The following is a 12,700-nucleotide window of genomic DNA, read 5'->3' as shown; positions in this document are numbered from 1 at the left end:
TTTAGGTGTGCGAATACCCGTGCCCTTTTAATCGGCCCGTTCAGCCCTCTCACGTTCCACGTGATCAGCCGGGTTGGGGGGCTCTTTACCCCCCCCCCCCCTTGTCGACTAGCCATCCCCTTTTTTAACCCAGCTCCTCACCCGGTTCCCACGTACCTGTATATCCCACCGACGGTGCCCCCCCCCCCCCCCGGTCTCGACCACCCCGTCCCATAACAGCTCCCCCTTCTCCTTAGCAGCAGCAACCCAGTTAACTCCTCCCCCCCCCTCCGCTAGATTCCCCTCTAGCGTAGTTGCACCCCCCATGTTGCTCCCAGAAGTCAGCGAACTCTGGCTGACCTCGGCTTCCCCCTTTGCCCTCGGCCCCTCACTGTGCGAGGCCCCCTCCTTCCTGCGTCCCTGTTCCTGCCACAATTACCATAACGCGGGAGCGAAGCCCGCGTTTCCCACTCGGCCCGCCCCTAATGGCGCATTTCCCTTCTTCCCCTTTCCTTCCCACCGGCGCCCACAGTTCCTCATGTCCCGCCCCCCCGTCCCCCCCCAAACGAGGGGAAGAGAGAAAAGTTACAGGGTCGAAGAATTAACAAATTGATTCTCCCCCCCCCCCCCCCCCCTCCCCTTCCTCGCCTCACATAGTCACCCCACCACTTTATCCCAGAAGCTCTTTCTCTCGCCAAACTATTCCAGCTTCTCGTCCACAATGAATGCCCACGTCTCTTCTGCCATCTCAAAGTAGTGGTGCTTCCCTTGATGTGTGACCCACAGTCTCGCCGGTTGCAACATTCCAAATTGAACCTTCTTTTTGTGAAGCACCGCCTTAGCCCGATTGAAACTTGCCCTCCTTCTCGCCACCTCCGCACTCCAATCCTGGTATACGCGGATCACCGCGTTCTCCCACCTACAGCTCCGAGTTTTCCTCGCCCATCTGAGGACCGTCTCTCTGTCGTTGTAGCGGAGAAACCTCACCACTTTCGCTCGAGGTATTTCTCCAGCCTTTGGTCTTCGTGCCAGAACTCGATAGGCTCCCTCCACCTCCAAGGGGCCCGTCGGGGCCTCCGATCCCATTAGCGAGTGAAGCATCGTGCTTACATATGCCCCGACGTCCGCCCCCTCTGCGCCTTCGGGAAGACCCAGGACTCTTAAATTCTTCCTCCTCGAATTATTCTCCAGTGCTTCCAACCTCTCCACACACCTTTTGTGCTGTGCCTCGTGCGTCTCTGTCTTCACCACCAGGCCCTGTATTTCATCTTCGTTTTCAGCAGTCTTTGCCTTCACGACCCGAAGCTCCAGCTCCTGGGTCCTCTGCTCCTCCTTTAGCCCTTCAATCGCCTGTAATATCGGGGCCAGTACCTCCTTCTTCAACTCCTTCTTCAGCTCTTCCACACAGCGCCGCAGGAACTCTTGTTGCTCCGGGCCCCATAACAAACGGCCACCTTCCGATGCCATCTTGCTTAGAGCTTCCCTTGCCGCTGCTCCAGAGGATCTTCTGCAATCCGGCCGCTATCTCCTTTTTCCATGTGTATCCGTAGGGGGATTCCCTTCTAGTTTACCGCACAGTGATTTTGGCCGTTTAAATTGCCGTTGGGGCTCCTATCAAGAGCCCAAAAGTCCGTTCCAACGGGAGGTGCCGAAACGTGCGACTCAGCTGGTCATTGCCGCTCCCGGAAGTCGTTTTCAGCTTTTATACGGAGACGCCTGGCTACCACCCTGTACTTTTTCTATTTGTAGAGCAGCAGTTGAGGTCAGTTTGTAGGGCATTGTACCCCAAGACACCAGTCTTGCTACTTTGTTGCAAGCAGTTTCTGCCTTCCATAATGTTCAAATATTCTTAATTAGGGCAAGACGTTTGTTATTGATCAGGAATTGACATCATTGCCTCTGGGATTGCAAGTTCTTTCTTCTATGGAAATCTGCAGGATTCAAGGTATTAAGTCTCTCTTGTCTGGTAAATAATCACCCATTTTCTAGCTGTTGCACTTTCAGGACGAGTGCTTTTGCATATAGATTTCAGCTTGACCAATTAGAACGAGACAAGTAATTGTGATTATTGGACATCTCCGCTTTTGAAGGGAAACTTGCGGATTCAAGTCCCATTGCAGTATTTGAGCAGCTAATCTAGGCTGACACCTTGTAGTGTAACACACCGAGGAAGTGCTGCTGTGTTGGAGTTTTCTTTGCCTTTTGGAGGGGGTGGGGGTGTTAAACTGAGACCCCACTTTCCCTCAAATAAGTATAGAAAGTTTATTTGAGCTGTTCAAAGAGGGCAGTTCTTCAAATACCCTAATATTTATTCTTCACCCATCAACAGCTGGTCACTTGTTTCATTGCTGTTTGTGTGCTGATGGGGTAAGCGATGGGGAGGCATTTCAGTGAATCAAACAGCTTGAGGATGGGATGAATAAGCATTGTGGCGCAGGGACAGGTGAGCGTTGAATTATTCCAGGGTCTAATCACGTGAATTTGGCTTTGTGGGCTGTGGGGCTGTAGGGGGGTGGGGCGGGGCGTGGAGGAGCCATCCGCCTGGCCCACTATGCAATACACGGACTACCCTCATGGATTGGGCCTTTTCACCCCCTTCTATCTGCTGGAATGTCAACTGTCTGGGCATCTGTAAGACCACAGGATATAGAAGCGATGGTCGGCCATTTTCAGCCCATCTAGTCTGCTCTGCCATTCAATGAGATCATGACTGATCTGATGTGATCCTCAATTCGCATTCCTGCCTTATCCACATAACCGTGGATTCCCTTACCGATTTAAAAAATCTGTTTACCTCAACCTTGAGCATACTTAATGAACCAGTCCCTTACAGTTCTCTGCAGTAAAGGATTCCACAGATCCACTACTCTCTGAGGGAAGAAATTCCTCCTCATCTCTATTTTAAATAGGCAATGCCTTGCTCTTTGATTATGTCCTTTGGTCCTAGATTCTCCCAAAAGTGGAAGCAACCTCTCAGCATCTACCCTGTCAAGCCCCCAAGAATTCTAATGTCTCAACAAAATCGTCCTCATTCTTCTATACTCCAACGAGTCTAGGCCCACCTACCCTCCTAATCACTGTCAATGCAGAGTCTCCTCGTTCTCCCTGTGTCTGCATTGATTTCCTTCGGGTGCTCTGGTTTCTTCCCACAAATCCCGAAAGATGTGCTTGTTTTTTAAAAATATATTTATTCAAATTTTTCAACAAATTTTCAACAAATCGCCCCCCCCCCCCCAAACAAGAAGAAAGAAACAAGCACACAACAATCAGAAATTATACATTGGAGTTCCCCCATATACAGTAACCCCCCATATAACATTTAAAAACACAAATAGGGAACCCCCCCCCCCCCCACCTTCACCCAAAGGCCACCCCAAAAGAAACCCCCCCCCCCCCCCCGCCCCTGGGCTGCTGCTGCTGACTCATCCGATACCCCAAATAATGCCAATCCCCAGCTCGGCTTGACCCGGGCGTTCACCACCTTGGACATAGTCCTCGCAAAACCCATCCAGTGCCGGACACGACCAGAACATATGGACGTGATTTGCCGGGCACCCCGAGCACCTCACACATCTGTCCTCCACCCCAAAGAACCTACTCAACCTCGCCCCTGTCATATGCGCCTGTGAGTAACTTTGAACTGTATTCGGCTGAGCCTGGCGCAAGAGGAGGAAGAATTAATCTTACTCAGGGCATCAGCCCACAGGCCCTCATCTATCTCCTCCCCAAGCTCCTCCTCCCACCTGCCCTTTAACTCCTCCACTGAGGCCTCCTCCTTCCTCTTCCTTCAGCTCCTGGTAAATCGCCAAAACCTTGCCGCCTTCAACCCATACACCCGAAATCACCCTGTCCTGAATCCCACGTGCCAGAAGCAGCGGGAATTCCCTCACCTGCATGTACCTGAAAGCGTTTCCCGGGGTAGCCCAAACTTCTCCTGCAGCGCCCCTAGGCTCGCAAACGTCCCATCGATGAACAGGTCCCCCACTCTTCTAATCCCTGCCCGATGCCAGCTCCGAACCGATGATTCTCCCGAATCGGGGACCAAACCGAGGCTCCCACCTCGCCCCTGTGTCGCCTCCGCTGCCCCCTGATCTTCAGCATCTCCGCCACCACCGGACTCGTGGTGTACCTTGTCAGCGAGAGCGGCAGCGGTGCCGTCCCCAGCGCCCTCCGGCTCGTACTCACACAGGACGCCATCTCTAGCCTCTTCCACGCCGCCCCCTCTCCCTCCATTACCCACTTCCGGATTATCGCCACATTGGCTGCCCAATAATAGCCCCACACATTCGGCAGAGCCAGCCCCCCCCTGTCCCTGCTACGCTCCAGAAACACACACTTCACTCTCGGGGTCTTATTCGCCCACACAAATCCCATGATGCTCCTGCTAACCCGTTTGAAAAAGGCCTTGGGGATCATAATGGGAAGGCACTGGATCACAAACAGAAACCTCGGGAGGACCGTCATTTTGACCGACTGCACCTTACCCGCTAGTGAGAGTGGCAGCATATCCCATCTTTTAAAATCCTCCTCCATCTGCTCCACCAACCGCATCAAATTGAGCTTGTGCAGGGCCCCCCAACTCCTAGCTACTTGGATCCCTAGGTACCGAAAGCTCGTTTCCGCCCTCTTCAGTGGTAGCTCGTCTGTCCCCCTTCCCTGGTCCCCTGAATACACCACAAAGAGCTCACTCTTCCCTACGTTGAGATTATACCCCGAAAAGTCCCCAAACTCCCTAAGGATCCGCATGACCTCCGCCATCCCATTACCCACTTACGCCATCCTGTCTGTGCGGAGTCTGCACATCCTCCCTGTGTGTACGTGGGTTTCCTCCGGGTGCTCTGGTTTCCTCCCACAGTCCAAAGATGTGCAGGTTAGGTGGATTGGCCATGATAAATTGCCCTTAGTGTCCAAAATTGTCCTTCGTGATGGGTGGGGTTACTGGGTTATGGGGATAGGGTGGAGGTGTTGCCCTTGGGTAGGGTGCTCTTTCCAAGAGCCGGTGCAGACTCAATGGGCCGAATGGCCTTCTGCACTGTAAATTCTATGATAATCTATGATAATCCCCTCCACTGGATCCACCACATACAACAACAGGTCGTCGGCATACAACGACACACGGTGTTTCCCTCCATTTCCTGGACTCCCTCAGTGCCACGGCCAGCGGCTCAATTACCAGTGCAAACAACAAGTCCCCCCGGTACAGCCGAAAGTACTCCGACCTCCGCCGGTTCGTAGCCGCACTCACCACTGGGCCTATATATAGCAGCCTGATGAACCCCTCCCCGAACCCAAACCTCCTCAACACTTCACAGAGATACCCCCACTCCACCTGATCAAAGGCCTTCTCCGCGTCCATAGCTGCCACTACCTCCGCTTCCCCTCCACCGAGGGCATCATAATCACATTGAGGAGCATCCGCACATTTGTGTTTAGCTGCCTACCCTTCACAAATCCCGTCTGGTCCTCATGAATCACCCCCGGGACACAGTCCTCAATTCTCGTAGCCAGCGTCTTCGGCAGCAACTTAGCGTCAACATTGAGGAGCGAGATCAGTCTATACGACTCACATTGCAATGGATCCTTGTCCCGCTTCAAGATCAAAAAAATCAGCGCCCTGGACATTGTTGGGGGCATGGTCCCCCCCCTCGCCTTATTAAAAGTCCTCACTAGCAATGGGCCCAGCAGGTCCACGTATTTCCTGTAGAATTCAACCGGGAACCCATCCGGCCCCGGGGCCTACCCCACCTGCATGCTCCCCAATCCTTTAACTAGCTCCTCCAGCCGACCCCGGCCTCTCCCGCCATTCCATCGACCCCCCCCAGTGTGAGAATCCCCCCCACCCCTTGGCACTCGGTGTGCACTCCTCTCCAGCACCGCCCTTCCCCCCGGCCCCGCCCCCATCCTTCCCTAACGCGGGAAAAAGCCTGCGCTTTCCTGAGCCGGCCCCGCCCCTCTGGCGCAGCTCCTTTTTGCGGCCTTACCCGAACTCCCCATCCCCGGGCTTCCACCCCCCCTCTTCCTCCGTGGGGCCCTACCCCTCCAACACCGACGCCTAAACTCTCCCACAGCCCCCACATCAAATCCATTCACCCATCCCCACCCAGCACTCAAAACAAAAAGAACATTCCCCAAACGCGGTAAACACAGTAAACATCCCCCCCACGACAAACCCTCAATTTGAGTCCAACTTTTCAGTCTGTATAAAGTTCCATGCCTCATCAGGCGTTTCAAAAAAGCGGTGCCGATCTTGGAACGTGACCCACAATCGCGCTGGCTGCAGCATACCGGACTTCACCCCCTTCCGATGGAGAACCGCCTTAGCCAGGTTAAAACCCGCTCTCTTCTTAGCCACCTCCGCACTCCAGTCCTGATAAATTCGGATCTCCGTGTTCTCCCACCTGCTGCTCCGCTCTTTTTTGCCCCATCTCAGGACACACTCTCTGTCCATAAAGTGGTGAAACCTCACCACTACAGCCCTTGGCGGCTCGTTGGCTTTGGGTCTCCTTGCCAGGACCCATCCAGCTCCAGGGGCCTCGGGAAAGCTCCCGCGCCCATCAGCGAATTGAGCATCGTGCTCATATATGCCCTGGCATCGGGCCCCTCCACTCCTTCAGGGAGACCCAGAATCCGAAGATTCTTCCTCCTCGACCTATTCTCCAGGTCCTCGAATTTTTCCGCCCACCTCTTGTGCAGCGCCTCGTCCGCCTCCACCTTCACCGCCAGGCCCAAGATCTCGTCCTCGTTCTCCGAAGCTTTTTACTGCACCTCCCGAATCACCGCCCCTTGGGCCTTCTGGGTCTCCACAAACTTCTCAATCGCTGCCTTCATTGGCGCCAGCATCTCTGTCCTCAGCTCTTCAAAGCAGCGTTTAAGAAACTCCTGCGACCACTGCGCCCATGCTTCTTGGTCTCCACCCGCCGCCATCTTGCTTTTCCTCCCTCACACTTTTCGCTGCACCAGGATCACTTTTTTAAACCGCTCCACTCCTGGTCCAATCCATATAATGTCGGGGGGACCTTGCTGTCACCTTCCCACACTGGAAGCCATCGAACAATTGCCATTTGGGCCCCTCTGAAGAGCCCAAAAGTCCTTTCCTGGCGGGAGCTGCAGAACATGCGACCTACCTCGGCATAGCCGCAACCGGAAGTCAAAAGATGTGCTTGTTAGGACATTCTGAATTCTCCATCCGTTTACCCGAACAGGCGACATGGGGCTTTTCACGGTAACTTCATTGCAGTGTTAATGTAAGCCTACTTGTGACAATAATAAAGATTATAGATTATATATTTCTAAAAGGGCAGCACGGTGGCACAGTGGTTAGCACAACTGTCTCACAGCGCTGAGGACCCGGTTTTGATCCCGGCACCGGGTCATTGTCCGTGTGGAATTTGCATATTCTCCCTGTGTTTGCGTGGGTCTCACTCCTACAAACCAAGGATGTGCAGGGTAGGTGCATTGGCCATGCTAAATTGCACCTTAATTGAGAAAAAAGAATTGGGTACTTCTAAATGCTCTGCTATTATACCCAGCCCTCCATGTATTGAGAAAAAATTGAATTCAAAGATTTCAGTGGCGAATCTTGTTAAATTGAATTGGATGAGTTGAGCTCCGGTTTAAGAATTTCAAATTTTCAAATCATCCAACCCACTTGATGGGGATTAAAATTATCCCCTATTTTTCAGCATTTATTGCTTTCATAAGAATATAAAACATTCAATTAATGCATTAGGTCCAATATGAATTTCCATCTTTGAGGTTATTAGTAATTCAGTACACTGTAATAGATTGCTGTATTGGAGATGAGCCAGTTCTTTGAGTAAGATCCATATCTTTCTTTCCATTTCCTGGAATGAATGAAAGCATGCTGATAAACCTGTACTGAGGCAACTCATTCATAAAAGCCAGCATCTTGTAACTTTTTCTATATTGCTGATAGGTTCAAAAAGTAAATTGTGTTCCATTCTCTTTTTAAAAAAAATCACTATTGGCTTGTGTTCATTACCATAGAATCATAGAATTCCTACAGTGCGGAAGGAGGCCATTCGGCACATTTGAGTCTGCACCATCCTCCGAAAGAGCATCCTACCTGGGCCCAATTCCCGTAACCCCACCTAACCTTTTGGATACCACGGGCAGTTTATTATAGCCAATCCACCTCGCCTGCACATCTTTGGACTGAGAGGAAACTTGGTAGAGCACCCGGAAGAAACCCACGCAGACACTGGAGAATGTTCAAACTCCACACAGACAGTCAACCGAGGTCAGAATCGAACCTTGGTCCCTGGTGCTGAGAGGCCGCAGTGCTAACCACTCATCCACCCTGCCGCCTTGTTTTGAATACCTGTATACGAAGAGAGGCATCCAGCAACTGAGGTTAATGTTGCTGGGTTATTCGTGTGTCATCAGTGTATGAGCACATCTCCTGTGCAAATGTAAAAGTGGCATGCAGAGAGCCAAGATGCTGATGACAGTTTCTTGAAACCCATTTAAATACACAATTAAAATGAAAACACCTTTTTTGTGTATTTTTGACCTCTTTAATTCATTTGCTCTTGTTTATGAGGAACCGGTTTTGAGAACATTGTCACAACTACATGATTTTATATGATTTAATCCATACACTACTGCTTCCAAACCTAACTTGACTAAAAGCACATTTATGCTCTGAGGCTTGCTGTCATGCAATCTGCTGCCTAAAGATAGGTCTTGCAGAGATAACTACATCTGGAGTTCCCAGAACACACACACTCTACTCCATATTTCTGTGTGCAGTATCCTGGATAATCTTTATTTTTACTAAATTGGTACCACGTATGTTTAACTGATAATTTGATGAAAGATTAATCAGAAATTTGTGGAAATCTAATGTATTTACTATTCTTTGTGCCCTGCAGGTGGTTGGGAGAGGAGCTTTTGGAGTTGTATGCAAAGCGAAATGGCGTGGAAAGGATGTAGCTATAAAGCAAATTGAGAGTGAATCAGAGAGGAAAGCATTCATCGTCGAGGTAATTCCATTTTGCATGCTTTCTCTCCATCTTTGAGGATTGAAATCTGGGATTTGGTTTGGGTGTTTTCATTAGAGGGGGAATTGGCCTAAAAGTAGCAAAATATGAATTTTGGCCCTTCCAGGCACAGCTTTAAGACATAGCTAAGGATTTCTTTGTAAAAACAAATTATCTGACTGGTCCAATTCTTCAATAATTACACTAACTTGTCTGGCTAGGAGACAGGTTTCTAACTGCTATTTTCTCATAAACCTTCTCAAGGGTAATTAGATGTCCTAATCCCATGAAAGAATTAAAAATAGAGCAGTTTTAACCATGTCATGAAGTAGAGGCCAAACATTTCTTAGCAAGTCACCGTGAATCTCTTTGCACGCATTTTGGTATTTGGAGCAATGTTAGCAAAGAGCTGGTAGAAGATTGCCTTCACATCCTTTTACCTGGATGGTGATGTGTGATAGATATATTTAAAAGTCTGGTGTTTTTTTGGGCGGGGGGCTGGGGTGGTTGCTGGGATGGAAATGGTATCATGAGAAAGTTCTCTGGGTAAAAACACTAGAATTCAAAATATTTTTGAGATTATTATTTATTTTTTAAAAATAATTTTTATTAAAGGTTTTCATAAAATATCAATAACAAAATGAGAAAGAAAAAAGAACCCAACAGGGTTAAGTACAAAACACAATCTAAAAAAGCAACCCCCCCCCCCCCCCCCCCGTACATAAATAATAAATTAACATTAACACCCCGACTTAACACAACAGGTGTATACACCCCCTCAGACCTTCCAGTGTAAATAACATAAACAAAAATAAAGTAAACCCCCCCCCCCCCCCGAGCTGCTGCTGCCATTGACCAATGTCTATCGTTCTGCCAGAAAGTCTTAAGAACGGTTGCCACTGCCTAAAGAACCCTTGTACCGACCCTCTCAAGGCGAATTTCACCCTCTCCAATTTAATGAACCCTGCCATATCGCTGATCCAGGATTCCACGCTTGGGGGCCTCGCATCTTTCCACTGAAGGAGAATCCTTCGCCGGGCTACCAGGGATGCAAAGGCCAGAATTCCGGCCTCTTTCGCCTCCTGCACCCCCGGCTCCTCTGCCACCCCAAATATTGCGAGCCCCCAGCCCGGTCTGACCCTGGATCCTACCACCCTCGACACCGTCCTCGCTATGCCCTTCCAAAATTCCTCCAGCGCTGGGCATGCCCAGAACATATGGGTGTGATTTGCTGGGCTCCCTGAGCACCTAACACACCTGTCCTCACCCCCAAAGAACCGGCTCATCCTTGTCCCGGTCATGTGTGCCCTGTGCAGCACCTTAAACTGTATGAGGCTGAGCCTCGCGCACGAAGAGGAAGAATTCACCCTCCCTAGGGCATCTGCCCACGTGCCCTCTTCGATCTCCTTTCCCAACTCCTCCTCCCACTTACCTTTCAACTCCACCACCGAGGCCTCCTCCTCCTGCATCACCTGGTAAGTTTCCGAGATCTTCCCCACTCTCACCCCCCCCCCCCCCCCGAGAGCACCCTGTCCTGTACTGTGTGTGGCAGTAGCCGCGGGAATTCCACCACCTGCCGTCCTTACCTGTAAGTACCTGAAGGTGTTCCCCGGGGAGAGCCCATACTTCTCCTCCAGCTCACCCAAGCTCGCGAACTTCCCGTCCACAAACCGGTCCCCCAACTTTCGTATCCCTGCCCCGTGCCACCCCGAAAACCCCTCCACCTGTTCTTCCTGGGGCGAACCGGTGGTTCCCCCGTAGTGGGGTCCACGCCGAGGCCCCAACTTCCCCCCTATGCCGCCTCCACTGCTCCCAAAATTTGAGGGCCACCACCACCACCGGGCTCGTGGTATACCTCCTTGGAGGGAGCGGCAGCAGCGCCGTTACCAGCGCCCCCAGCCTCGTACCCACACAGGACGCCGTCTCCAGCCTCTTCCATGCAGCCCCCTCCCCCTCCATCACCCACTTGCGCACCATTGTCACATCGGCGGCCCAGTAGTACCCACAGAGGTTGGGCAGCGCCAGCCCCCCCCCCCCATCTCTACTCCGCTCCAGGAACACCTTTCTCACCCTCTGTGTCCCTCGAGCCCACACAAACCCCATTATACTCCTGTTAACCCGCCTGAAAAAAGCCTTCGGGATAAACACGGGGAGGCACTGGAATAGGAACAAAAATCTTGGGAGCACCGTCATTTTGATTGACTGCACCCTACCCGCCAAGGACAGCGGCAACTCGTCCCACCTCTTGAACTCCTCCTCCATTTGCTCCACCAGCCTTGTAAAGTTAAGCCTATGCAGGGCCCCCCAGCTCCTGGCCACCTGGACCCCCAAATATCTGATGCTCCTCTCTGCCCTTTTTAGTGGGAGCTCGCCAATCCCCCTCTCCTTGTCCCCTAGCTGAACTACGAACAGCTCGCTCTTCCCCATATTGAGCTTGTACCCCGAAAAGTCCCCAAATTCCCTAAGGATCCTCATTACCTCTGGCATTCCTCCCACCGGGTCCGCCACATACAGCAGCAGGTCGTCCGCATAAAGTGACACCATATGCTCCTCCCCACCCCGCACCAACCCCCTCCAGTTCTTCGACTCTCTCAGTGCCATAGCCAGGGGTTCAATTGCCAGTGCGAAGAGCAGGGGGGACAGGGGACACCCCTGTCTCGTCCCTCGGTGCAACCGAAAGTACTCGGACCTCCTCCTATTTGTGGCCACACTTGCCATCGGGACCTCATACAACAGCCTAACCCACCTGACAAACCCCTCCCCAAACCCGAACCTCTTCAGCACCTCCCACAGGTACCCCCACTCTACCCTATCAAAGGCTTTCTCAGCGTCCATCGCCATCACTATCTCCGCCTCCCCCTCCCTCGCCGGCATCATAACGTTCAAAAGCCTCCGCACATTCGTGTTCAACTGTCTCCCCTTCACAAACCCCGTCTGGTCTTCATGGATGATCTGCAGCACACAATCATTGTGGCTAAGACCTTCGCCAGCACCTTGGCATCTACATTTAGCAAGGAAATCGGTCTGTATGACCCACATTGCAGGGGATCCTTGTCCCGCTTCAGGATCAAGGAGATCAGTGCCCGGGACATCGTCGGGTGTAAAGCCCCCCCCTCCCTTGCCTCATTAAAGGTCCTAACTAACAGCGGGCCCAACAGGTCCATATATTTTTTATAGAATTCGACCGGGAAACCGTCTGGCCCCGGTGCCTTCCCCGCCTGCATGCTTCCTATCCCTTTGATCAGCTCCTCCAGCCCAATCGGGGCCCCCAGTCCCGCCACCAGTCCCTCTTCCACCTTTGGAAACCTCAATTGGTCCAGGAAACGGCCCATCCCTCCCTCCTCCCGTGGGGGCTCGGATCGGTACAATTCCTCGTAGAAGTCCCCATTGATGCCAACCCCACTCCGCACCACGCTCGCTCCCCTGTCCTTAACTCCCCCGATCTCCCTAGCTGCGTCCCGCTTCCGAAGCTGATGCGCCAGCATCCGGCTTGCCTTTTCCCCATACTCGTAGACCGCCCCCTGGGCCTTCCTCCACTGCACCTCCGCCTTCCTGGTGGTCACCAGGTCGAATTCGGCCTGGAGGCTGCGCCTCTTCCTCAACAATCCTTCCTCAGGCTCTTCCGCATACCTCCTGTCTACCCTCACCATCTCTCCCACCAGCCTCTCCCTCTCCCCCCGCTCCCTCCGCTCCTCGTGGGCCCTAATGGAGATCAGCTC

The 12,700-nt window shown here is 52.1% G+C and overlaps 1 protein-coding gene across 2 annotated transcripts in view; it reads left to right on the top strand.

The window, feature by feature from the left end:
• The window catches only part of map3k7 (mitogen-activated protein kinase kinase kinase 7), a 226,774-nt gene that overhangs the window by 50,260 nt on the left and 163,814 nt on the right, over positions 1–12,700 (top strand). For both annotated transcript variants that reach the window (XM_072499501.1, XM_072499500.1), the window contains exon 2: positions 8,874–8,984. In XM_072499501.1, the coding sequence (XP_072355602.1) occupies positions 8,874–8,984 (111 nt within the window). The remainder of the gene's footprint in view (positions 1–8,873; positions 8,985–12,700) is intronic.

The sequence above is a fragment of the Scyliorhinus torazame genome, chromosome 4, assembly GCF_047496885.1.
Source record: "Scyliorhinus torazame isolate Kashiwa2021f chromosome 4, sScyTor2.1, whole genome shotgun sequence".
In the NCBI taxonomy this organism is placed as follows: domain Eukaryota; kingdom Metazoa; phylum Chordata; class Chondrichthyes; order Carcharhiniformes; family Scyliorhinidae; genus Scyliorhinus; species Scyliorhinus torazame.
The sequence above is the reverse complement of the archived record's forward strand: the minus strand, read 5'-3'. Positions and strand labels throughout refer to the sequence as shown.